The sequence below is a fragment of the Aulostomus chinensis genome, chromosome 10 (genome assembly GCF_037954235.1).
Source record: "Aulostomus chinensis isolate RoL2024-O1b breed Wild chromosome 10, RoL_Achi_v1.0, whole genome shotgun sequence".
Classification (NCBI taxonomy): Eukaryota; Metazoa; Chordata; class Actinopteri; order Syngnathiformes; family Aulostomidae; genus Aulostomus; species Aulostomus chinensis.
In genome coordinates this window covers 27,099,029-27,122,562 of record NC_141329.1, presented here as the reverse complement: position 1 = coordinate 27,122,562, position 23,534 = coordinate 27,099,029, and the positions used below count along the sequence as shown (strand labels likewise).

Sequence of the window (23,534 nt, the reverse complement as noted above, 5' to 3'; positions counted from 1 at the left end):
TGTCCTGCTGGGTGATGCTTAGACATCGTGGGTACGCTGAGGCCAGATGAGAAGGCCATAATGACCTATGTATCCTGCTTCTATCACGCCTTCTCTGGTGCTCAGAAGGTGAGCTCCTCACGCTTCAAACGCACATCAACATTTCCTCTGCAGCCACAACCAAAACACCACAAGGGTTCCCATCAGTCATGATATCAAGGTTGAGAACATTGAGAAGCTTAGACAACGATCCAGCCAGGAAATGTGATAAGTAAAGGAAGCAACAAGTAATAAAACTGAATATAATGAATAACAGACGAGACGTTTCAGAGGTTTGTTCCAAACAGTGAAAAGAAATGCAACATATTCTGAGAAATTTAAATCCGTTTCTGTAAAAAAACAAAAACAGCTTGAATCGCCAGAATCTACTGGAACAGGAGGAATCGTGTAGCTCCACTGTATTTCTCCCCGTTTAAGCTTTACTGTTGAGGAAATCTGGTTGTTGCCATTTCAACATACTTGAAGAAACGAGAGGGAGAATATTTATTGATCACGACCATAATGGGAACTCTCAAAATAAACAACACTTTCAGATGTTTCTTGGCTTTGAATATCAACTGCGTTTCTCCAAAAGTGATTTACTTTAATGGTCTGGAAGCGAATTCCCAAAGTCGTGTCAGCAGTTTGACTGCCTGGGCTCAACACTACAAAGCTCTTCTTCTGAATAAAAACCAGGCTTTGACAAGAAGAAGAATCCACTGGGATTCTCCGCAGCTTCAGTGTCCCGGTTGGACAAACGACGGCATGTTGCAGAACAGTTACAGCAATGTGTCTTTAGTTGAAAACAAAAACACACTGACATGGTTTTGGGAAACAGGCCTGTTTATTACTTTAGGAAACACCAGTTGATGTCTTTCCAGTTTCCCTTCAGCTACAGTATTAACACTTCTCATATCTAAATGTCATGAAATTTGATGTCTGTAAATGTTGTTGTTTATTTCATGTGATATGATTTAGTTGCACAGAAAAGAATAAGGAGCGTATAAATGATTAAAAAAAAAGAAAGAAAGTATTTCGTCTGTCAAGCACTTACAAATCGGTGTCACAAGCTCATAAAGGTGGTTTTCCAAGGCTGTGCCACTTCTTTGTCTCACCAGAATGTAGAAGGAGCCAGACACGCACATGTAGCTTGAGGCTAATGGCGACCGTCTCAACCCAATACTGGCAACAACAAAACTCTTTTTACAGCCTCTAAAGACTGCGTGGATTATACAGGACGACTGACATCTTTGCTGCTGTCAGTCACCGTTAGCTTCAAGCTAAACAAATGCTGCTGACTTTTTCTGCATTCCAGTCTCAAAAGAAGTGAAACAGAGAGGGAGGGCAAAAAGCTCAGGAAACCTACTTACCTGGGGGTGGGGGTCGGGGTGGGGGGTGGGGGGGTAAAAAGATCAATTTCAACAACTTTTATTGATTGAACGCATCTAAAGCAGAAGTCTTACATCCACCTGTCAAATCTGCTCTTTTTTTTTTTTATTCCAGTGGTACAGTAGTGTAATATCCTAGGACTGATGTGGACTACAGCGCTACATGAACCTGTAACTCGATGTATGGACTGACTCCTGAGTTGTGACAGGAGACGCATGGAGTTTTAAAACACACAGTGTGATTCTGGCACATCGAACTAACCATCAACAGCTGGAAGCATGTTTTATCAGTCAAATGAGACTGCTTGTTTTTAGTGTTGTTGTTGTTGTTTTTTTGCACTTACAATCATGTGCGTCTCTTCTGACAATATGTGTCTGGCCTCGTGCTCATATTTATTTAGAAGTCACTGCTTGCCGCACAAATATGAGAGTCAAATCTCATATGAATAGATTATAACAGCGCCGTTGAAATGAGAAGCTCAGGTACTAATGAGAAATACTAGACACATAGATTACGTTTGGTTTTAGTGGATAACATGTAGCTTTAAATGTTCAAGTACAGTAAATGTCCATGATATTATCGATCCACGACTCATCAACTTGTTTGTAATAGGCTGAGACAGCTGCCAATCGTATCTGCAAAGTGCTGGCTGTCAATCAGGAGAACGAACACCTGATGGAGGACTATGAGAAACTCGCCAGCGATGTAAGTAAAAACTTACTCGCCAAACAGTTTCATTGATAATTCTTTTTCCATAGAAAACCCACATGGATCTGTTCTAGAAAAACCCAGCTATTTTCCTGAGTTTGTATTCATCGCGTTTCCCTCCGTCTCCAGCTGCTGGAGTGGATCCGCCGAACCATCCCCTGGCTGGAGAACCGGGCCCCAGAAAAGACCATGGGTGAGATGCAGCAGAAGCTGGAGGACTTCAGAGACTACCGCCGAGTCCACAAACCACCCAGGGTACAGAATAAACTCCTCAGTGATTCCTCTCCTGAAGAAGTCTTCGGGCAGTTTTGGGAAGTTGGCTAGACCTGTGAATTCAGGACAGTGGAGCTAATTTAGGATTTGTGTCCCGGTGATAAATGTCAGCCTGCCGTCGCTGCTCATTTTTAACAGCGAAAATGATTTGTTTCCCTCTCTGAATCTCTCTCGCGGTGAGCCAACTGCTTATGTTTGTGTCTGCAGGTCCAGGAGAAATGTCAGCTGGAGATCAACTTCAACACACTGCAGACGAAGCTGAGACTCAGTAACAGACCTGCCTTCATGCCATCAGAGGGGCGCATGGTGTCGGTACGTCATCGTCACGATACAGAAATAATGCTTCCTCAACACTTTTGTGTGTTTCTTCAGGCGGCCAGCTATATTTTAACTGGGGTTAATTAGACTTTGTTGTTAAATGGGGCAGCCAAAATTTTCTGGTGTAGAATGAAGTAAAATTTTGGCCAGTGGGAAATGTTACACATTGCATTGGTTTGTTTCTAAATGCTACACTGACAAGGACAGTAGTGTTATGATGCCTTCTCCAGCGATTCATATCAGCGATCCACGGTGTTCTCTTGTTCTCAGGACATCAACGGAGCGTGGCACAATCTGGAGGGAGCAGAGAAAGGGTACGAGGAGTGGCTCCTCAACGAGATCAGACGTCTGGAAAGACTCGATCATCTAGCTGAGAAGTTCCGCCAGAAGGCCAGCATCCATGAATCCTGGACTGAGGGTACGTGAAGTTTTTATGAAACAGAACTGTTTACTGTGGATATTGAAACAAATTCCTGGTCTCAAAGTTAAATGAATAGGATTTTCATTTTAGGATGAAACTATCATTCCTTAAACTCTCCTCATCGTCACCCAACCGTGCTTTCCTGTTAATGAGATCAGTGATTACAGATCAGACCTTTTATGTGCATTTTAACAATGCGTTGGCAGAGATAAAGAGATGTTTATCACCGTTAAAGCACAAGCTAGACTGCCAGGTTGAATCTGGTGAAATGGCAGGTAATGTTTGTGATGTGTATTCTTGCAGGTAAGGAGGCCATGCTGACCCAGAAAGACTACGAGACCGCCTCCCTGTCAGAAGTCAAGGCGTTGCTACGGAAACACGAGGCCTTTGAGAGTGACCTGGCGGCCCATCAGGACAGAGTGGAGCAGATTGCCGCCATCGCACAAGAACTTAAGTAAGGAGGGATGGAGGAGGTGTGGAGTAATGAAAATCAGCCTGTGAAGGAGAAGGGTCTCAGTCCGGATAACGGCTCTCGTAGAGGCAGAAAGGGTGGCGGACAAGAGAGATCTGGAGTTACTCTTTAGCATCAGTCAGTCAAGCAGTTCATTGCTATTGGATGAGCTAACCTGCTCTCTCAGTGCCTCGCCGAGGGATTCCTAGTGAGGTTTGATCAGGGACTTCAGAATACGGGGGTGCGAGGGGATTGACTCTCCCGTGTGTTGTGTGTTCTCCAGCGAGCTGGACTACTATGACTCACCCACAGTCAACGCCCGCTGTCAGAATATCTGTGAACAGTGGGACATCCTGGGAGCGCTCACCCAGAGCCGCAGGGAGTCACTGGAGGTATTCATCTCAGGATGTCTGTCTGTGTGTGTGTGTGTGTGTGTGTGTGTGTGTGTGATTTTTTTGTTTTTGTTTTTTTGTCTCTGATCCATGTGTAAACTTTCATTTCAATTCATTCCTTGTTGCTTTGTGAACCCCAAAACCTTTCTCATCTCACACAAATCAGACTTGGGTAGTTGGACAGGTGGGACTAACTTGTTAATGTTAGTCTTCATGGTATATATGAAAAGCACAAAGCAGATCTCACCTCCGTTTCCTTGCCAACAGAGGACGGAGAAGCAGCTGGAGTCGATAGATGAGCTCTACCTTGAATACGCCAAGAGGGCGGCTCCCTTTAACAACTGGATGGAGGGAGCTATGGAAGACCTGCAGGACATGTTCATCGTCCATAACATTGAGGAGATCCAGGTAACTTGTGAGGCACATGAAGCAAATCACGGAGACGTGTGCAATAAATGGAATAAAAGACAAAAACCTTACATCTGTCCATCTTTGCGCCGCTTTTGACAAACTTTCATTTTCGCCCCCTCAGGGTCTGATCTCAGCTCATGAGCAGTTCAAGTCCACCCTGCCAGATGCCGACAAGGAGCGGGAAACCATCCAAGGCATCGATGCCGAGGTGCAAAAGATCGCCCAGTACAATGGAATCAAGCTGAGTGGAATCAACCCCTACACCACCATCACACCCAAGAGCATCGAAGAAAAATGGAACCAGGTAGACTGCAGTCTGAGTTTTATAATCGGCTAAAGAGATTTTGTCATGTTGTTGTTTTTTCCGCTCTCGCTGCCTCCTTGATTCTGCTTGATTTATCAAGACATCGCAAATGTATCTCAAGATTGTGTTTATCCGACAGATGACACTGAAAATCACTGATCACAAACCAATCAGAGGGAGGATTTGTATTGATTTTTGATTGATGATGAGGCGCAACCCTGATTACTTGATCGCATATTTACCTGAGTGGCCCCAACTTGAGTTACGTTGAGTTCGATAACTCTTTACCACTGAACTGTGCAGAGTGAAAAATTGGAAACCATATCCAGCGTACGTGTTAGATATCCTTTTTGCACTGGCATCCGCCACAAGCCTACCAGAGGAGTGGGGGATTTAAAGGCAGCTCTTCCTCTTGTGTGTGGAGGTGTATCTGCAGTGGAGGAGATCTGTTACAGTGGAATATTCCTCTCTGCAGGCAAATCAGCTGGTGCCAAAGCGTGACAAGGCCCTGCAGGAGGAGCTCACCAAGCAGCAGTCCAATGACCATCTGAGACGCAATTTTGCTACAAAAGCCAACATTGTCGGCCCCTGGATACAGACCAAGATGGAGGTAATGAATTAGCCCCCACAGTCTCTCACGGCACTCAGCATTGCCATGAAGCAGCTCATCTGTTCTCAGCTGCATGTCGTTTGTCAGAGTTTACGTCCAGCAATGTAAGAAAGTGAAGGTTTAGGAGCTTTGGCTGAAGTTACAGGTCGGTTACCACCTCAGTGTGTCCTCTAAGGATGTAGCATGTGATGCTAATCTGTGTGATATGTATAAACCGTGCATTTGCAGGATTAACAGGTTATCAAACCACGAATGTTCATGTTGACAGGAAATCGGCAGAATATCCATCGAGATGAACGGCACCCTGGAGGACCAGCTGACCAACCTGAGGGAGTACGAGCAGAGCATCATCGATTACAAGCCCAAGATTGATGAATTGGAGGGAGTCCACCAGCAGATCCAGGAGGCCCTGATCTTTGACAACAAATACACGGCCTACACAATGGAGGTAACATACATGCGCACACACACACACACACACACACACACGTTTTACAATGTGTCTTCTATTTACCTGGTTAATACTAAAGTTTTGAAGTTCCGTCAAGTTCTCCAAATGTCTGCTGGGGGAGTGCATCTTGTCCATTAATTTGCTATTAGATTAATTTAAATGTGCGTTTTGTTTTGGTTGAATATTCATTTATTCATTCGAAACCCTTGAAGACATGCGACATTTTCCTCTTAGCCTCTCTTCCCCTGTTTGTGTGGTGTTGTTGTTTTTTTTTTTTTTTAATGCCTGTTCCTTCTCCCCCCCTTGCTTCCTCTCCTCCCACAGCACCTCCGTGTGGGCTGGGAACAGCTGCTGACAACCATTGCCAGAACCATCAACGAGATTGAGAACCAGATCCTGACGCGTGACGCCAAAGGCATCAGCCAGGAGCAGCTCCACGAGTACCGCACCTCCTTCAACCACTTTGACAAGGTCAGGGGCTCGAGATCTGCCGTCACAGGCAATTTATTACCGGTACACCGTTTTGCCACTTTTTGTTTATTGGTATGTAAATTGGGAGCTCATTACAATTTTCTCAGCTTTTTAAATTACTATCATCGTTTTATATATTTTTAATGCACGTCATGAATTTTGACATTTGTTATGCGTACCTGCGCGGCACTTCAACCCAATAAATGCAGGAATGTGCCACTAAAATGTAGCAGTGATGCCACAAAAGCCACAGACACAGTTTGACAACAGTCCAAATACTGAAGTTTTTCATGATATTCGTTCACGCGTGACGTTGTGTATTTGACGTGAAGAAGGTCTGTCCTACATATTAATGTACACCATGAATGTGTAGACCTCAGGAGGGGGTGAGAGAGGAGCCAAACGTGTGAGTATTGATTGAGGCCAGCACTTTGCTGAGGTGTCTATGGTGATGGTGGAACGAACACCGTTCCTGTCCAGGGTTAATGGGAATGGTTCCAGACACGGGATGCAAGTAGCAAACACGGGCAGCTACAGGTTTATTGGTTTTTGGGCACGTCATGATTCACACTGGTAACTTGAAACGAACAGATACAGAAAATTAGAACATTTGTGTTGTTTCTCTGTGTGCTTCTTCAGTTTGACAGGCTTGTGTCATGACGGGATTGTTGATTTCATCTTCTAGATTGTGGACGTGCACCACCGTCTTCACACGTTGTGCTTGACTGTTGTGATTCATGTCCCCAAACGTGTTTTATTGTGGTGGTTGTTGTCACACCTGATCATTTATAGACTTTGAACGGTGTCAGGATGAGGAAACGCCACCGTCAGTTGCTGTCTCGCACCAGTCTGTGTGTCACCGTGTGTCACCAATTCATGCCGTTGTCTGACGCGATCGCATCATAATGCACTCTGGGATTCTGTGGTCGCTCTCACACCCAGCTGTCTGATGTCCCACATCAGTGTCTGTCCACACAACACATCTTGATTTACTTAAAATACAGGAAGAGTTCTTTATCATTACTTTTTGAATGAACTTGGGTGCACTATTTGTAGAGGCTAAATGTAGCATGCTAGTAAAGTCCTCCATGTTAATGAGAAAGCATATTTGTGGTTGTCACGGTTTTTGTTTTCTTCTACTTCCTGGTTTTAGACAGTAATTCATTGTCATTGGCCTTTTCAGACCTGGCATTAGCATGTGACTCGTGATCTGGTCACAAGTGGACGTTACAGCACATCTCCAGTGATCACTTGTGATCAGATCTCACCTCTTTACACCTGGATCAGGCCGACCACCATACACACGTTCGTGTTAGATCCCTGACGTTTCATGGCCATCTGTCTGGTCTAGAAATTGTTCATGTTGATTCCTAGGAGAGCAAGAAACCAAGAAACCAGCTGATGGGTGACCTGAGTTAACGTCTTACAGGAGAGTGCGGCCGCAGTGACCAGATCTCAGCACCCGGCGTGTGTTCCCACTTGTAGCTGAAGCTGTCCACTTGTGATCAGGTCACTCAGGGCGCGTCTGAATGTCTCGCCATGACTCAAGATGTGTTGTGTCATACAGATACACACTCCTCGCATGTGTCTGAGAGTATTTGATTGTTGTTGTGTAGCTGATGACAGCTGCTGTGCAGTTGTGTCTGTTCACATTGTCTAAACAGCCATCAATGTCTGTCTGTCCACCATCTGTCCGTCCCTCCATGTTCCCATCGTCCTGCATGCTGTGGATCGCATGGTCACCATTCACAACCATCCCTGTGCCGCGATTGGTTCATCCTCATGACGCGGCGCTCTTGTCAATGGGTGTTTGGCTGATCTCAGGACCACAGCGGGGCCCTGATGGCCGAGGAGTTCAAGGCCTGTTTGATCAGTCTGGGCTACGATGTGGAGAACGACAAGCAGGTAGGAGCTCCAGGATAGGATGGAGGGAAAGGCTCAGTGTTTGTTAGGCCTCTGAGCAGGAGAGCAGAGCGACGGTCACAGCCAGTCTTCATTCGCCTCATCAATTAGTATCTTTTGATGACGAGCTAAGCTGTTATTGTTCCTTTAATGTGTAAAACGTTAAGGGTAAACTGCCCTCTTGTTGTCTCGCCGACTATTTCAGGTCACCAAAAAACAACAACAAAAAACGTGGTGTGGTTTGCAGCTTTTTTAATTTTTCAATTGTCATCATAAATATCTTTGCTAATTCAAACATTAGAGTTCAGGGGCCTTAGCATATGTGCTGTAAACTAACCTGGCCGATCGAAGAGGCTCACGGAACATCTCTCGTGTGCATTAAAGAGCTTCGCTTCCGACTGCTGTGTTTTCTGATGAGCAGAGTGAGTCCATCTGTAGGCAAACACCAGCTGGTCAGTGATGGCGTCGGCTCTTCTGCTCTGATGCTCGGGGGGAGGGTCAAGTGGGGTCAGGCAGGTTCCCCTTCAGCATGGAGGGCAGAGATGTTGTGTTCCTGTTTGTCCACCAGGGGTCTCTGTCGCTTTGTGCTGCTTCAGTTCGCTCGGGCTCCCTCTCACTCTCTCATCGCCCTCATCTGTGCGCCAGGTTTTTACTTTGCGCTGATGCTCTCTCTGTTAACTGTTTGTGCTTTTTTTATCTCCCCACCACCACCACCACCACTCCCCTAAACATCACCCGCCTTCTCTTTTCTTTTCCATCTGTCCTTTCATCCCCTCGTTCCTCCCCGCCACTTGTATCTCTCCTCCATTACTGTCACCCACTTGTCCCCCCCTCTGCCCCGGCCTTTGCTGCTGTGCTGCTGCTGCGGCCCACAGAAGCGATCAGGACAGATGGTCTCAGATGATTTCCGGGCTCTGCTCATTTCTACAGGAAACAGCCTGGTACTGCTGCTGGCTTCATATCTGCTCAGGGTGTCGGCACGTTCAGTTCCACTCAGCCTCCCAAAACTAGCTGGAACCTACACTCGATACAGTTAATAATGATCAAAAATTACCTGCTCCTAATTAGTGCCGGTTATCTACCAAATCAGTGCCGTCAGGTGTCGAACAGGGACAGTTTTAAAATAGAAATGATCTTTATTGTCATGATACATGGTATTATTATGGTATTTCACAACATTGCTGTTTGCGGATGGAACATAAGATGAGTAAAGGTTAAAATTTTATTTAAAAAAATCAAAGTTTGAATGAAAAATTGTTGTTCTATTTCATTTTTCCAGTAACGACTTTGGTCGTTTTTGACAATATGTGAATGTTTTCAGTGGCGCTGCCAGTTTTGGCGTTTAAAAAGTCATAGTTTGCTCATCGTGCGCAGTATTGAGACATGATAAACAAAGGGGAGTCTACTTGCTTGCCGATCATGAAGGATGCAGGAAAGTACTGATCATTTTTAATGCGCATTTCTCAACTCAAAGGTCGAAACTTTAAGTTTTAAAAGAGCAAATACAAAACCAAACATTTGCGTAGAGCCGTTCTCAAAGTAACGATGATTAATTGGAGCAATTACTGTAGAATTTTTGAGCACTGCTTTTCAAAATAATGTTGTTTTTTTGCTGTTATATAATGGCACAGGATGACATGAATTATGAAGCAGGACTTTTATTTGATGTTTCTCCTCTCTGTCTTCTGCTCTTCGTGTCTCTGCCCTTGTGTGTTGTAGGATAGTAACTGAAGGGAATTGTGATTGTGTGTTTGTCCTCGTGCTCTCATCCATGTTGATGTTAGCTTGAAGTTATTGTACCTCTGTTTCTGCATGGACAGTAGCATGACAAGTACTACATTAGCACTAGCTTCCTCTAGTGAGTGATTCGGCAGCCCTGTCTGGTGGTCCTGATGTCTTTCCTGTGTGTGTCCCTCAGTACGTGTGTGTGTTCATGTGTAAATTGCTATCTCTCCCGGGTTAACCTGCTGTCTCTCGGTTGCCAGGGTGACGCCGAGTTTGCGCGCATCATGGGCATCGTGGACCCAAACAACAGTGGCGCAGTCACCTTCCAGGCCTTCATTGACTTCATGTCCAGGGAAACGACCGACACGGACACCGCTGACCAGGTCATCGCTTCCTTCAAGATCCTGGCCGGGGATAAGGTGTGTGTGTGTGTGTGTGTGTGTGTGTACTGGGCCTATGTTAGCCGTACGGTAAAGCCTATGGCCAGAAGCAGAGCCGAGTCACGTCACTGTTTGTTGCAGTCGGTAGTCACTGCATCCATTAGCACGCAGCTGCACTGATCACCTTTTTGCTGCAACACAAGCTTGGGATCGTGCCGCAGACTTCTTTTGCTAAGTGGCCGCTCAGCTGAGGACAGCGTCCTCCAGGCATCCGTAATGACCGGCGCTCCACGGGGCTGCTCGGCCAGTGCTGCAGGGAGGAGCTCCATCGACGACGGCCCTGGTGTTTTTCAGACACGCCGCGATGAATTTTGACAGCTCCGTCCATCAATGGAGCAGAATAAAAAAGAAATATTGAACGGTTCCTCTCACTGGAAAAAAAAATTGATTGGTCCAAAAAAGCCAAACCAGAAAAGGAGATGGCGCTGAAATGCGAAGCAGACGTGTCACAGCTGCTGTATCAGTGTGGTGCGTCGTTACATGTCAGGCCGCTACACGCACCAAGAACGCTGATTTAATGCTTCAGCACAAATCAGGCTCAAGTCTAAAGTTAAGCTTTTGTTGTGTTGGCCACTGAGTAAAAGTCTTTCCTCTTCACCAGAACTACATCACTGCTGAGGAGCTGAGGAGGGAACTACCCACCGACCAGGCGGAGTACTGCATCGCTCGGATGGCACCGTACCAAGGGCCCGATGGCGCCCCCGGAGCCCTCGACTACATGTCTTTCTCCACCGCCCTGTACGGAGAGAGCGACCTGTAGAGGACACAAGAGGAAGGGAAGGGCTGGACAGATGAGGAAGTGAGGGAGAGGAGGGGGAGGGATGTAGGAGGGGTCTAGATGATGCGCCAGGAGTCTATCATTTGAAAGAGTTTGCGTGGTGGTTGGTTGTGAGGTGCCCCAGCGTGTGCCAGTTTGGAAATTATGAGAAATTTGTAAAAGTCTTTGAGCTTGTTGATTGAACTGTAGTTAGATTTGGCCTTTGCTGAATGTTTCCCAGCTCACCTGCTAACCAGCGTTCCAGGTGCAGAGTAATCATGGTTAAATTGTCTAAAAGGTTAAGATGAGTGGGCGTATCCAGGGGCAACCGCGGGACAGGGGAGCAGCTGCTCTGCAGTGCGGGTTTTTATCTTCACCCTCTCTGCCTTTGGGGGTCAAACAGGGGAGGGACGAGGGGAGGGGGCACAAGCTAATCTCATACTTATGCTAATTTTGTTTATTTTATTATAATTTGTTTCTTCTTGCCAGGCGTTGAACGCGCAGTTTTTTTTTTGGGGGGGGGGGGGGGGTTGACGTGCCGACTGGCAATGTTTGTGTATTAGATCCTAGAGAGATATATGCTGTGGGGTCAGGGGTCGGGAGGTCAGGAAGGGGTGCTGATCAACCAGAGATAAGAATGACATATTTACCCATAATTCCCATGTTGCTGGATAAGGTGACCTGTCTAACCTCAGCTCTTTTCCTCTTCCTGTCTTTGTTTATTTCTTCTTTTTGTTTATTTTCAGGTGGGTGGTGGGGGCGGGTCTGGATGTGGGTCAGTGCAGGTGGGAGGGCGGGGCTCAGCGCTGTACATACTTATTTTTTCAGTGCGACGAATGAGACACACACACACACACACACACCCATACACACACAGACGGGGAGTCCCAGATGTTGAGAATCATGGATGGCAGGTTTTCTAGTAGGGCAAAGTAGAACGACGTTTATTAAAAAAAACAAACAAACATAAAATGACAAAACACAGATATGAGAAAGTCAATGATCGTGACAAAGAGGGCGCAGTTTCACCAGTGGACAGGTTTGACCTTTCAGAAGTCTTTTTTTTTCTTTCTTTAAGCGATAGAAAATACCGATATATGTGTGTGTGTGGGGGGTGGGGGGTGGTAGCAACAAGGCTCGTGTACCTAAAGGCCTTCTCCATGACCGCATCACCATAGCAACCCATAAACATCTGCTTCTGTGAAACTATATTATCCTGCTGGGGCGGACATCAGGTGCTTATTTAAATACATTTATACGATAGATTAGACTATATTAATCAGAGATGATACATTTTTATATTCATGGAAACACACATTACACACCCGTCATGTCATGGATACATTATGATTGGCTGAATGAAGGTTCTCGCACTTCTTGGGTTGTAGGGTTGCCACAGTAACGGCACTTCGGAGAGCGGTGTAGCTACGTGGCGTTTGGAGGAAATGTTTTTGTTTTTTTTGTTAAAGTGCCTCATGGTGGCTACAGCCCTGTCCTTCTGTCTCTTACTCTTTCCCTTCCTCCCACTTTCTCTCATCCACTCCTCCTCCTCCTCCTCCTCCACCCTCATTTGTCTCCGGATCAAGGGAATGAAAATGTACTGCAAAGATGGAGGGAGGAGGAGGGGGAAGGTTGGGAGGGGTCTTTATGTAAACATTCCATCACGTGCAAATAGTAAAAGGAAATGAAAACAAAAAAAATCTATGCAATCATGTTCAATATCGGGGGAATGCTGTGGGCATCGATTAGAATCTTCTGGAGGAGCAAAGCTGCCGAGCGCGACAGTTTGTTGGTAGTCGGGGAGGGGGGGGCAGAGGGAGGGACAGACTGGGAAGAAAGACGACAAAAAGACTTGGACCAAAAGCTTGTTTCTTTTTTTTTTCCCCCTCTTTTTTTTCTGGTGGGGTCAGAGAGAAATGAACTCTGGAATTGTGATTTTTTTTTTTCTCCCTCCTTTATTTTGTACTCTTTACTATCAAACCTTATCTGCTGTACTGGAAACTGCAACGCCTTCTGTCACTAATGATAAGTGAGTTTCACAAAGCACACATAAAAGTTTCCTTACAAAATACGTGGTCTTGTTCTGGTTTCATTTTTTTATCCACGGCGGGTTGATAAGTGGTACCATAGATTATTGCAGCGCAGCCGAGCGTGATGTCACCGCCGGTTCCAGTTCCTGCAACTGGAGGACCATAATGAACAAAAACGAGCTCCGTCCAAGACGTAAAACTAGCAACGCGCTCGACAAAGTCCTCCAAAAAGAAGTGTACTGGGATAATGAATCAAGACAGAAGAGTCTGGCTGTAGATGAGCACGTCCTCCTCCAGCCTCTGTGGAGCAGTCAACTCATGCACAATCCTTTTGTTCCAGCCACGGAAGACGCCCCCTGCTGGTCCTCAGGGAGAATGCATGTGTCGGAGGCAATGTTCAGCAGATTTAGGACCAAAAACATTCAGATAAAAAAGGTGTTTCTTGTCAACACAGCCCTAAAAACCATGTCTGGTGTATATTTTGGTCTCAGGATGTGGAGGTTATTGAGTGGGGGATTCATTTGACATGAAATTGTTCAGTGAAAGCATTAAAATGAAATGTTTATCTCCTTTGTTCAGTCTAGTAATATCTGGAAACTGATTTGAATCTGTCACGGTACCTGACAAGGGTAGCTTCAAAACAATGAACAGAACAAATAATAGTAGTAATTGATGTAAGAATGAATAAATACAAATCAAAAACAGTGTTTTGGAAGGTAAAAATGCTCTTTAAATATGCAAAATCCCCAGTAATTAACTAATTTGTTAATATTGTGTAGTGGCGCATGGACCACAGGTATTCTGCACTGCACAGACGAGAGAAAACGTAACAGAAAACACACGTTCACACCCACTGACATCACGGCGCAGGTTCTTGGGGGTGTCGTCCTGTCAGGATGCTGCCGGCTGGGACGCGACGCCCCTCCCGCTGGGTTCAGCTCATCTCTGCTCCAGGAGAACAGTTTTCAAGTGCTTGTGTGTTTCACTGCAGTACAGATGGGAAATATTTTCCTTGTACTTCACACTTGAAAAGCTTTTTTGCATGCAGCTGTACGTGTAATTTGACTTGTTCATTCTGAATGGAAGTGTAACCTGTCACAGTGGAGAAAATGGACGGAACGTTCAGATTGCCGTTTCTACGTATTTGCGTTCTGGTCTAACAGAAAACTGAAGCAGCAGGTTTTGCCGTCTGACTGATGAAGAACCTCGGAACCATCTGGTGGTTTCTGCTCCTCCGTGTTTCCTGGGTCTCCTGATATTTATCAAAGATCTGAAGCAGTCACGTGACTGGCGGCTCATACATTTGGTGTAGATGTGATGACTTGCAGCTCTGTGGGCACCGTGACGTACATGCTAATACAAATGAATGCTGTGACATGACACGGTGAGAACTGGAACCATCTCAGACTTGCTGAGTATCTGCAGGAGTGGATCATCGTGTTTGGTTTGTGGCCACAAGCTCCAACAGAATGGCCGCCCTTTATATTGGCTGAATACTGGCGCGCTAACATGGCGGCGTCCTGTGGTGTTGGAGTTGCACCAGACTGCTGTGACGGAGTGAGTTCGAAAATACCTCAAGTCTTTTTCCACACAACATTTCTTCTCAAAGCCCCCCCCCATGTTTGTGTAAGTGATTAAAAACAGGCTCAAAGTTGGTTTGGATGATGATAAAGAAACAGTCAAACTGAAATTATGATTTCCAAACCTAATTTGTTTCACTCCCAAAGAGTGCTGTCAAGCACCACCTTGTGCCAGTCTTCAGAGTGGACCCTTGGCTGTGGAGTCTGGCTGAGAACTGTGTGTGTGTGTGTGTGTGTGCGCGCTCCTCCTAGGCTGAGAGAATTAAACAATTAACCTGAATCAGAAGCAGGTGCAGCAGCTGGAATCCTGACAGGAAACCAACGTCCCTCTCTGCCTCCAGCTGGCGCTCGGAGCCCAGACGGCTCCTCTGGCACGTGTCGGTCAGTGGTGGCGAGGAGGAGGAGAACGTCCCTCGACATGGTGCTGACTGCACCTCCTCCTTGGAAAGAAATCTGTGTGGAAAATGATTGAAGTTTTTATCAAGTTCTGCTCATTTTGCTGGTTAGCTTAGATAAAGATTATAGAAGCCCAAGAAGTGAAATTGGTGGGTTTTTTTTTTTTGCCATTTTGGACTGAACATGAAGGCGTCACAGAGGGACAGAACGATAGTGGACGAGGAGACCAAAAAGAAAGTCTGTGAGTCAAAAGTGGCTTCGTGAAATTCCCTGAAGACTCAGTGTGTGTCTGTGCTTCGCTGAAAACTTCCGTTGTTGTTTTTTTAGCAGCAAAGAAGAATTAACACGTAAGAGTCACTGCAAAGAACTGGCAAGATATCAGCACCACCAGGGTGAGCTTCACCTCCCTGAGCCGAGGAGCCCAAATCAGGCCTGCAAAGTGGAAATCACTGGAGTTTAGAACTCCAAAAATGGAGTCGCCAGAGACTCTCAACCACTAAATGCTGGCTATGTTGCTCACACAAGGTCTGACCGGCTTGTCCAGACACAGCAGACACAACTCAGATGATTTTAGGAATATTTAAGGGTTTCTGTTTTTTAATTATTTCTGGAGATCATCTTGCAACCCTCACTTTAGCAATTCCTGGGTTAAGAACTGATGGATATGATTGTGTATTCTAGTCACACACACATACACACGCGCTGGTCTAGTGGCTTGTGCATATTTCTGCTCTCCAGGATTTGGAAGAGTGTTTCCAGACAGCTGCCAGACAAACGACGCCCTCAGAGTGTTTCTGCACCTTCATGACATCAAACGTGGGAAGAGGTGACACGGCGTTCTTGTCCCCGGGCTGTCAGTCACAGTCAGGCTGCGACACAGGCTGCTGCAGACGCTTGTGACAGCTGGAGGAGTGTGTGTGTGTGTGTGTGTGTGTAAAAGAGAGAGAGAGAGAGAGCTACAGCTGGAAGTGATGATGGCTTTGTGAGGTCACCACCTCGCTGACACAAGCGCTGCTGTCTGCATATTTATTATCTTACTGAAGACAAACCAATTTTCTACTTGGGAAAAGTCTCTCGCCTCCAGGAACACACCAGGTGAGTTTGCATCAGCAGTGTGTCATGTAATGAATACTTCTTGGAAGGTGTGTGTGTGTGTAACAAGATGAGGGAACCTGAAATGCACTGGTAATGTGGTTCATAATACGTTTGGAATTCCAGTCATTAAAAGACTGTCATTAACTGAGACACTGACTTTTCATTTTCCAGTAATGGAGCCGTTAACATGCAATTCAACCGTTTCAACAACTCTCAATCCAAGTCCCTGCGGGCCAGTTGGCGGCCATCTTGGTAGTTCTCTCAAGGCTAACAGGACTAACGCATGTGGTTGTGTAGATTTAGTTGACAAAGTCGCCACGACCACAGTGCACTCAAATTAAGTGGCAGCATCATGGGAATCGTGCAAATGAAGGCTTCTGGTCAGACACCGAGGAGAAGTGTCTGACGATTAGAAATAACTGGAGCTGTACGTCTGTACGGACACGACCAAAAGAACTATCCTGACTTATCGCACGGCTCGACGTGGGCGCGCTGAGTGAAACAAAACTTCAGCTGACCCAAAAAAACAGGCGCATCATTCACACACTCCCAGTAGATTGGGTCGGTTGAGTTTTGGAGGGGTCTCTAAATGCTGCACGTGTGGTCAGACACTGATAAACATCAGTATTTGGAGTTGATACAGATGTGACAAAAAGAAATGTTGGCTTACTGCACAGCTCTCATGTTTGACAAATGCAGGGACACACCAGCGAGCTGCGGCTTCACTTTGGCTAAGAGGTGGCCAGCATGGCTGTTGTTGATGCTAACCACCGTTAGCATAGCAAGGAGAGGGAGAAGCATTTGCAGTCTTTGGAAATGAACTTCAGCTTCTTTAGGCAATGCTAATATTTTAATCAGTATACTGTGGCCATGAAACCATCAATATTGTCCCTCAGTCTAAAATCAATGGTTTATTCTGATGTCATATATTAACATTTATTACACGTTCAGCTGCATCCATTTCCAACATGCCTGCAGGTTCCTTCATCCTTATTTGTACTTCCTCCTCAGGTCCTGTGGTAGCAGGGCGTAGGCTTGGGGAGGGACGTAAGGATATCCAGCCACTGAAGCATCGTCCCCACCAGCGTACCCCCTTCAAGGTCTGTTCATTCCACACCGGTAGCACCTTAAGCACCCTAAAGTGATCCACTATCAGGTTTTCAACTCAGTCTTGGAGTGACGGGCGACGTCTGTTACAGCAGGAGAAAGAAGACGTGGACTATAGCGTGCGGTTTGCTGTCGCTTGCCGTCAGGAGCCATTAGCTTCGAGCTAAACGTACAGAATGTGGCTGCCTCACTCCGCGCTCCCGAGTGACGGGGAAGTGACTTAGCGGGGAAAATTGTGTTTGTGAGCTCAAAACACCTTTTTTTTTGACAACTCAAGAGGCAAAATACACTTTTTTGGTGAAGTATTTCTTGACGCCACATTAGAGTTGATTTTCCCCCTCACGCCGTTTCAGTTTAATGATGTTCAGAGTCCTTCAACTGAATCGGTTATCAGAATACTAGTATTTTGTTCAACAGAATGTGTTTTTTTCCTCTTTCTTAACCTGCCGACCCTCTTTAGCCCCCAGGCCGGCCTTTGTATAGATTTCTGGTGGCCGTAGCAGGTGAGCAGATGACATCTACAGTCTCTGTCCATCCTGACCACACCCTTGGCTCCACAGCCTCCTGGCTGCTCACAGCTGCAACACAAGGCTACTGGAGAGAGGCAATATACCTATGTGACCAACAGATGGCGCTGTGGCTTTAAGAGCAGCACCAGTAGCAGGCCGTGAGACCTGAGCACATCCCGACACACCCTGAAAACACTCGCCAAAGCAGAGCGGCCCACGGGAGAGGGTGAATGCTGCGGTTTTAATAATCGTCCCAACTGCTCATGAGATGGAAGTTTGCTGCACTGATGCCAGCCCTGCTACGATCCAATCAGTCCAGTTTATGTATGGAGCAGGTTTGAAAACTACAGGGCTGAACGAAGCGCTGCACATCCATCAATGAGCCAAATGCGGCATAGATAACATAAAACATAAGCAGCACATGAGAAAGCGTTAAAACCTCAAACTGCCACCTCTCGCACAGCCAAGGAGAACAAATGGGTTTTTAAGTGAGACTTAAATGCAAGCAGGGTGGGGGCTGGTCTAATCTGAGGGGGGGGGGCTCATTCCAGAGTTTGGGATATTTGGGTGTAGGAGGTCAGAGAGGCAGGATGGAGCGGCCCAGTCGGTGCTTTTGAAGCAAACAATCCGATTTTGAACCGAATTCTCAAACGTAGAGACGCCAGAGCAGGTGAGATGTGCTCTGGCCTGCTTGCTCCAGTTCCAGCTCCCTGACTCACGAAGTACAAGATGATCCTCCTGTGACGGGTGGCGTAAACAGCAGAGGAACATGGAGCGTCTCCCTTAAAAATCACCCTGGAAAACTGGGTGTGGTTTGTGCGTAACAGGGGACGGCGTGAGAGTAAAATGCATGGCTAACAACATGAAAATGGTCAGGAGGACACACACATTCACACACACACACACACACACACATACACACACACACACACACAGAGGTATCCCAGGACATCTGCATGCTGGGATTAATCTATAATTCATCCTGTAAAATCAATACGTATCATTTTGCCCTCAGTGAATCTTGTGTTCACGAGGCCACAGAGACAAAATATTGGAACCCATGCAGCACACAGGCCTGCCCCCTCCTCCTCGAAGAGAAATAGAAAATATTCATATTTGCATCTTATATAAATGCACAAACTGTACTAACAGAAACTGCCACTCCAGACAGTTACGATGTCACAATTCAGACTGTAACTGTGGTAAAATTACTGCGTCACAGTACAAGCCGGTACAGTTTGGGGCGTAGCGGCCCAGCACTCGCTAGACGTGTGTGTCAGAGTCACGATGCCAAAAGGTTGACTTTCACATCCAGTTTGGCAACAACAAGAGAATTATTTGGTGATTAAGGTTTGCAAGAAGGTGGTTTATACATTATTAGACGTACAGGACATAACTGCAAGAACAGCAAATGTTTTTTTTCTTTGGTTTGCGGTGTTCTTTTCTACATAAATATATCGTGCTTCACTCCTCGTTCCTTTCTTGCCTTCGGGGTGGAAATGCCCCTCAGCTGAAGTCATCCTCTGCTGAGCTGTAGGAACGAGTTTCACCCGCCGACGTGACACGAGCTTCACTCGTCAGTGAGTTAAAATCAACGGTTTGAAGTGACTTCGAGGAAAATTGAAGAGCAGTTTGTGAAAAGCTATAAAAGCCCTTCTTAAAAATGGCGGTGCTAAAAAAAAAAACCCACTTTCAAATTTTTTCCAACTAATAAATTGCATGACATTTAAAAAGAAGTGGTTATTCTTTTATCCACGATTGCAAATACTATGTCTGAGGTTAATCTGTCTTCAGAACGTGTGAAACGCTTCCTTGCAGCGTGGCTGTAAATGAGACTGCGTTTGTAGCTAAACGCTGCGCCGCCGCCGTATAAAAGCGCGGACTGGACGCCTCAGTGCTGAATGAAGTGGAAATATCCCAATCAGGAGGAATCTGTATTCAGCAATTACAAGGAAATCGATGTCCTCTCATGGCCTGGAGGCTTATGGAGTCGAAGGTCATCTTGGAAAAATACGCAGGAACATTTGCTGGAATAATTGTCTCCCTCTATTACTTCATCATGCCATGACGCACTTTGATCTAAAAAAAAAAGGAGGTTCCCTTGGGAAGTATCGATATGGAGTAGAATTACGATCCCCATCCAAAGAGCTGTGTTATTAAACATGCCGGTCATTGGTAGTGGTTTGAAGGAGGAGGCAGAGGAACTACACATGAAGTACCTGCTGCGAGTCATAGCGAGCACGGCAAGGCACCAGTAAGGTGACCAGCTGGAACGGAAAGTGTTGGTTTGTTTTGACCCTCATACGCGTTAAACACAAGCTCAGTGTCCATCCATCCATCCATTTTCTTCTGCTTACCCTGTTAAGGGTGGCGTATGGAGTAGAGTCTGGATTAACCTGGTCCCCTCTTGATGTCTTTGGACTGTGGAGGAAGCCGGAGTACCAGAGAGAACCCACGCAGGAACAGGGAGAACATGCAGACTCACCCAGAAAGACCCCGTGCTGCAGCCGGGGCTCCAACCCAGAACCTTCTTGCTGGGGGGCCACAGTGAGGACCCTCTATCAGCAGGGACAGACCCAGTAGCCCTACCCATCTATCTGCCGGGACAGACCCAGTAGCCCTACCCCTCTATCAGCCGGGACAGACCCAGTAGCCCTACCCCTCTATCAGCAGGGACAGACCCAGTAGCCCTACCCCTCTATCTGCCGGGACAGACCCAGTAGCCCTACCCCTCTATCAGCAGGGACAGACCCAGTAGCCCTACCCCTCTATCAGCCGGGACAGACCCAGTAGCCCTACCCCTCTATCTGCCGTGACAGACCCAGTAGCCCTACCCCTCTATCAGCAGGGACAGACCCAGTAGCCCTACCCCTCTATCTGCCGGGACAGACCCAGTAGCCCTACCCCTCTATCAGCAGGGACAGACCCAGTAGCCCTACCCCTCTATCTGCCGGGACAGACCCAGTAGCCCTACCCCTCTATCTGCCGGGACAGACCCAGTAGCCCATAACCCATAATTGGGGCTTAATTGGTTCTGGCACAACACAGCGACCCTGGTTTGACTTCTGGTTCCAGGCGGCATGGTTTCATAGATGGGGAGCGGGAGGATTCGCCCTTCCTGGCGTAAATCCACGTGGCGGTTTGACCTTGTTGTGTCTGACATTCACTGCGGCGTCCAGGAAGGTCACAGCAGACGGGAGAACGATGCGGTTGATTTCGTTCAGCTCCTGGTTAACCCCCTTCCAGATACGTTCATCACCTGAGCTTGAGTGGAGCCTCTGTGAGGAAACTCCACCTGACCTCAGCAGCTGTGTTTGTACCTTCGTATTCAGGAGCAGCAGATAATTAACCAAGCTATGTAACGATGCCGTGAAACCTCAAGGTCTCTCCAGCGAATGGAATCAGTCTGATATTTGCAAGTGTTTGCTCCTGCAGGCTGATATCAACTGACGCCGAGGCTGTGGAGGGCATTCAGGAGCAGGAAAGCGCAGCTTGAACGATGTTGTCATACGCGCTTATGAAAGAACTCCATCAGTGCATCCTAGCCAGTGTGCAGTCCTGCTGACTAGAACCTGGAACACCACGGATAGAACTTCAGTTGGACCTCCTCAGACATCTGACACACGCTTAGTAACTCAATGCGAATAAAACCGCACTCGATATTAAGAAATCACCACCAACATTTGTTCCTCCGGTGCTGAGAATCCCGCTGCCCAGCGGCCTTTCATCCTGAGTCCAGACAGCCTGGTGCTGTTTGTTTACATCGATCCACTCGGCCTTCGATTAGATGACCTTAATAAAAAAAAGACTCTAATTAAATCTAGCTTTCGGAATTACCGGTTTGGATTTGTTTCAAACCTTTTCAACCAATTTAATCAGTGTGACAGACAAAGTTTTAAACAAATTACAATCCTGCGCAGACACCAAACAACGGGGAGCTCTTTTAATGTCGCGATCCAGACTTTGCACGCCAATTTTCCAAGTCATGGCCCAGAGACGGCGTGTGACTGAGTCGGACGAGCAGTACTCGGAATACAGAGGGCAAGATGCACTTCGGCTGGCTCACGTTGCTGAATTACATTGGAAAAATGAGTTATCCTTCACCCCGGTGAACACACCTGTGCGAGGGTCAGGTGAGGAAATAAGAGGGTTAATGAGTGCGTAATTAGACTGTCTCTGATTCTGGATGATGACTCGTTAATTGGGATCAGGTCAGATCCGTGACATTAAGAGGGGAGCTTTCTTGAAATTCGAGGTGTTCTCTAGATCAGGTCTATATTTCACTGGAATGCTTCTTGTCAGATGATATTTTGAGTAGACTGAACCTCAGATAACCTCCTCCTGTGAATGAGACATTAAAACTCTCCATCTTTTATCCGGTCAGGCCTGGACTTGCATGAACCGCTCAACATTTGGCTGCGCTGCCCTCTGAGCCGACGGCCCTCTCCCTGCCGGCCAACCGTCCGCTGCAGCTCGACAAGAAGAAGGTCTGCACTTAACATCTGAATACACGATAAAAAATTCATACAATCCATCTGGAGCGATATGAGGTGAAGGGCAGCCAGGTGAAAGGGAGGAGAGCTGGAACATCTCACCAGCAGAGGGGTGAGGTCGGAGAACAGGTTCTTATTTGCAGACTCAGAGAAAAACAAATGAAAGCAGCTGCTGATAAGTCCCCCCCTCCCACCCTTTTTTTTTAATCAGTCACCAGGCAGGTTAAAGCTTTGAATTCTGTCCATTTATTGGAAAGATTTTGAAATAGTTTAAAATTCTAAGGATTTCACTGAAAATATCTGAGAAAAATATAGAAAAAAAAAGAGCAGGATTCTGGATCCAAACCGAGTGAATGTAGGTGTGATGCTGTGGAGGCTGGGGCTCCATTCCCTACAGCCAGAGGTGCAGGACTGACTATACCTCCTCATACTGTTTATCTATCATCCTTGAGCGCACCTCTACAGTCGTCTCAGTGGCAGGGGCTGACAGCAAACCGACACACACCAGCTAAAAATGGATATACAAAAACAAATGAAAATAATAAAAGAATGAAAAACAGAGCGGCACTGAGTTGAGAATGCGAGCTGAAGGAGGAGAGGTCCTGTCAGACGTGTGACTGCTGGCGAGAGGCCGCGTCCCTGAAATAAATCTCAGGACTTTAATGTGACAACGTGAAGGGAAGCTCGCAGTCTCCGTCTCAGCTTGTTCCTCTAGCGAGGATGAAAGCGAGGTGTCGCGACAGGTTTAAGGGTTAATTGACTGCTCGTTAATAATGACACATATTCAGGGGCTGTCCGGGGTCTCGCCTCACTTCCACGCCCTCATCGTTCTCTCCACACGCTCTTTCCCTCTGGCTGTCACATTTACCTTCACTCCAGATTATCTTCCGTCGCCGCATCTGTCTCTTCCCAAACGTTTACTAGCTCGTCGTCCCCTCGCCTCCTCTACCCTCCGTCCCTCTCCAGCTGCTCGCTCTTCACAATCTTTCTTTCTCCAGACTCAAGAGCTTTTTTTTTTTTGAAAACTCAAACACCAGTTTCCAATTTTGTTTCATAAATTGAAAGTAACATTTTTTTCAAAGCATATTTTCACGCTTGTGCCTCACAAAAATCTTCCTGAAAAGTTTGTTTTTCACTTGTCAGATTTCAGAATGATGGGAAACAAGCTACCGGGCGAATCCACGCCTCGATGATGCCCACCAGGATGTAAGGCTGGATTTGGAAACTACCTCGACTGTGGGTTCGAAATTGACATTTTATTTCATTAAAATTCAAAGAAGGGT

At 46.5% G+C, this 23,534-nt stretch overlaps 1 protein-coding gene and 2 long non-coding RNA genes across 7 annotated transcripts in view; all 3 read left to right on the top strand.

Annotated features, from left to right (window-relative positions):
* Window positions 1-11,458, top strand: part of actn4 (actinin, alpha 4) — a 57,118-nt gene extending 45,660 nt beyond the window's left edge. Inside the window, exons 8-23 of one of the 5 annotated variants that reach the window (XM_086216755.1) lie at window positions 23-108; window positions 2,020-2,112; window positions 2,245-2,370; window positions 2,596-2,700; window positions 2,977-3,124; window positions 3,431-3,581; window positions 3,862-3,970; window positions 4,238-4,378; window positions 4,503-4,685; window positions 5,161-5,295; window positions 5,564-5,743; window positions 6,071-6,217; window positions 6,591-6,623; window positions 8,042-8,122; window positions 10,105-10,263; window positions 10,886-11,458. In XM_086216755.1, the coding sequence (XP_086072881.1) occupies window positions 23-108; window positions 2,020-2,112; window positions 2,245-2,370; window positions 2,596-2,700; window positions 2,977-3,124; window positions 3,431-3,581; window positions 3,862-3,970; window positions 4,238-4,378; window positions 4,503-4,685; window positions 5,161-5,295; window positions 5,564-5,743; window positions 6,071-6,217; window positions 6,591-6,623; window positions 8,042-8,122; window positions 10,105-10,263; window positions 10,886-11,044 (2,036 nt within the window). In that variant the 3' untranslated portion in view covers window positions 11,045-11,458. Of the gene's footprint in view, window positions 1-22; window positions 109-2,019; window positions 2,113-2,244; window positions 2,371-2,595; window positions 2,701-2,976; window positions 3,125-3,430; window positions 3,582-3,861; window positions 3,971-4,237; window positions 4,379-4,502; window positions 4,686-5,160; window positions 5,296-5,563; window positions 5,744-6,070; window positions 6,218-6,590; window positions 6,624-8,041; window positions 8,123-8,994; window positions 10,049-10,104; window positions 10,264-10,885 lie in introns of those variants that run through there. The other 4 variants (XM_086216757.1, XM_086216754.1, XM_086216756.1 and 1 more) reach the window with 4 other exon arrangements.
* A 3,519-nt stretch (window positions 11,459-14,977) lies between these two features.
* LOC147255081 (uncharacterized) lies at window positions 14,978-15,918 on the top strand. The gene is made up of 3 exons (XR_015118080.1): window positions 14,978-15,288; window positions 15,375-15,439; window positions 15,786-15,918. It is a non-coding gene; the product is annotated as an uncharacterized LOC147255081 (long non-coding RNA).
* A 102-nt stretch (window positions 15,919-16,020) lies between these two features.
* The window catches only part of LOC147255080 (uncharacterized), a 7,585-nt gene continuing 71 nt past the window's right edge, over window positions 16,021-23,534 (top strand). The window contains exons 1-4 of the long non-coding RNA XR_015118079.1: window positions 16,021-16,142; window positions 17,154-17,242; window positions 22,143-22,245; window positions 23,395-23,534. The exon at window positions 23,395-23,534 is cut by the window's right edge and continues 71 nt beyond it. This is a non-coding gene — a long non-coding RNA (uncharacterized LOC147255080). The remainder of the gene's footprint in view (window positions 16,143-17,153; window positions 17,243-22,142; window positions 22,246-23,394) is intronic.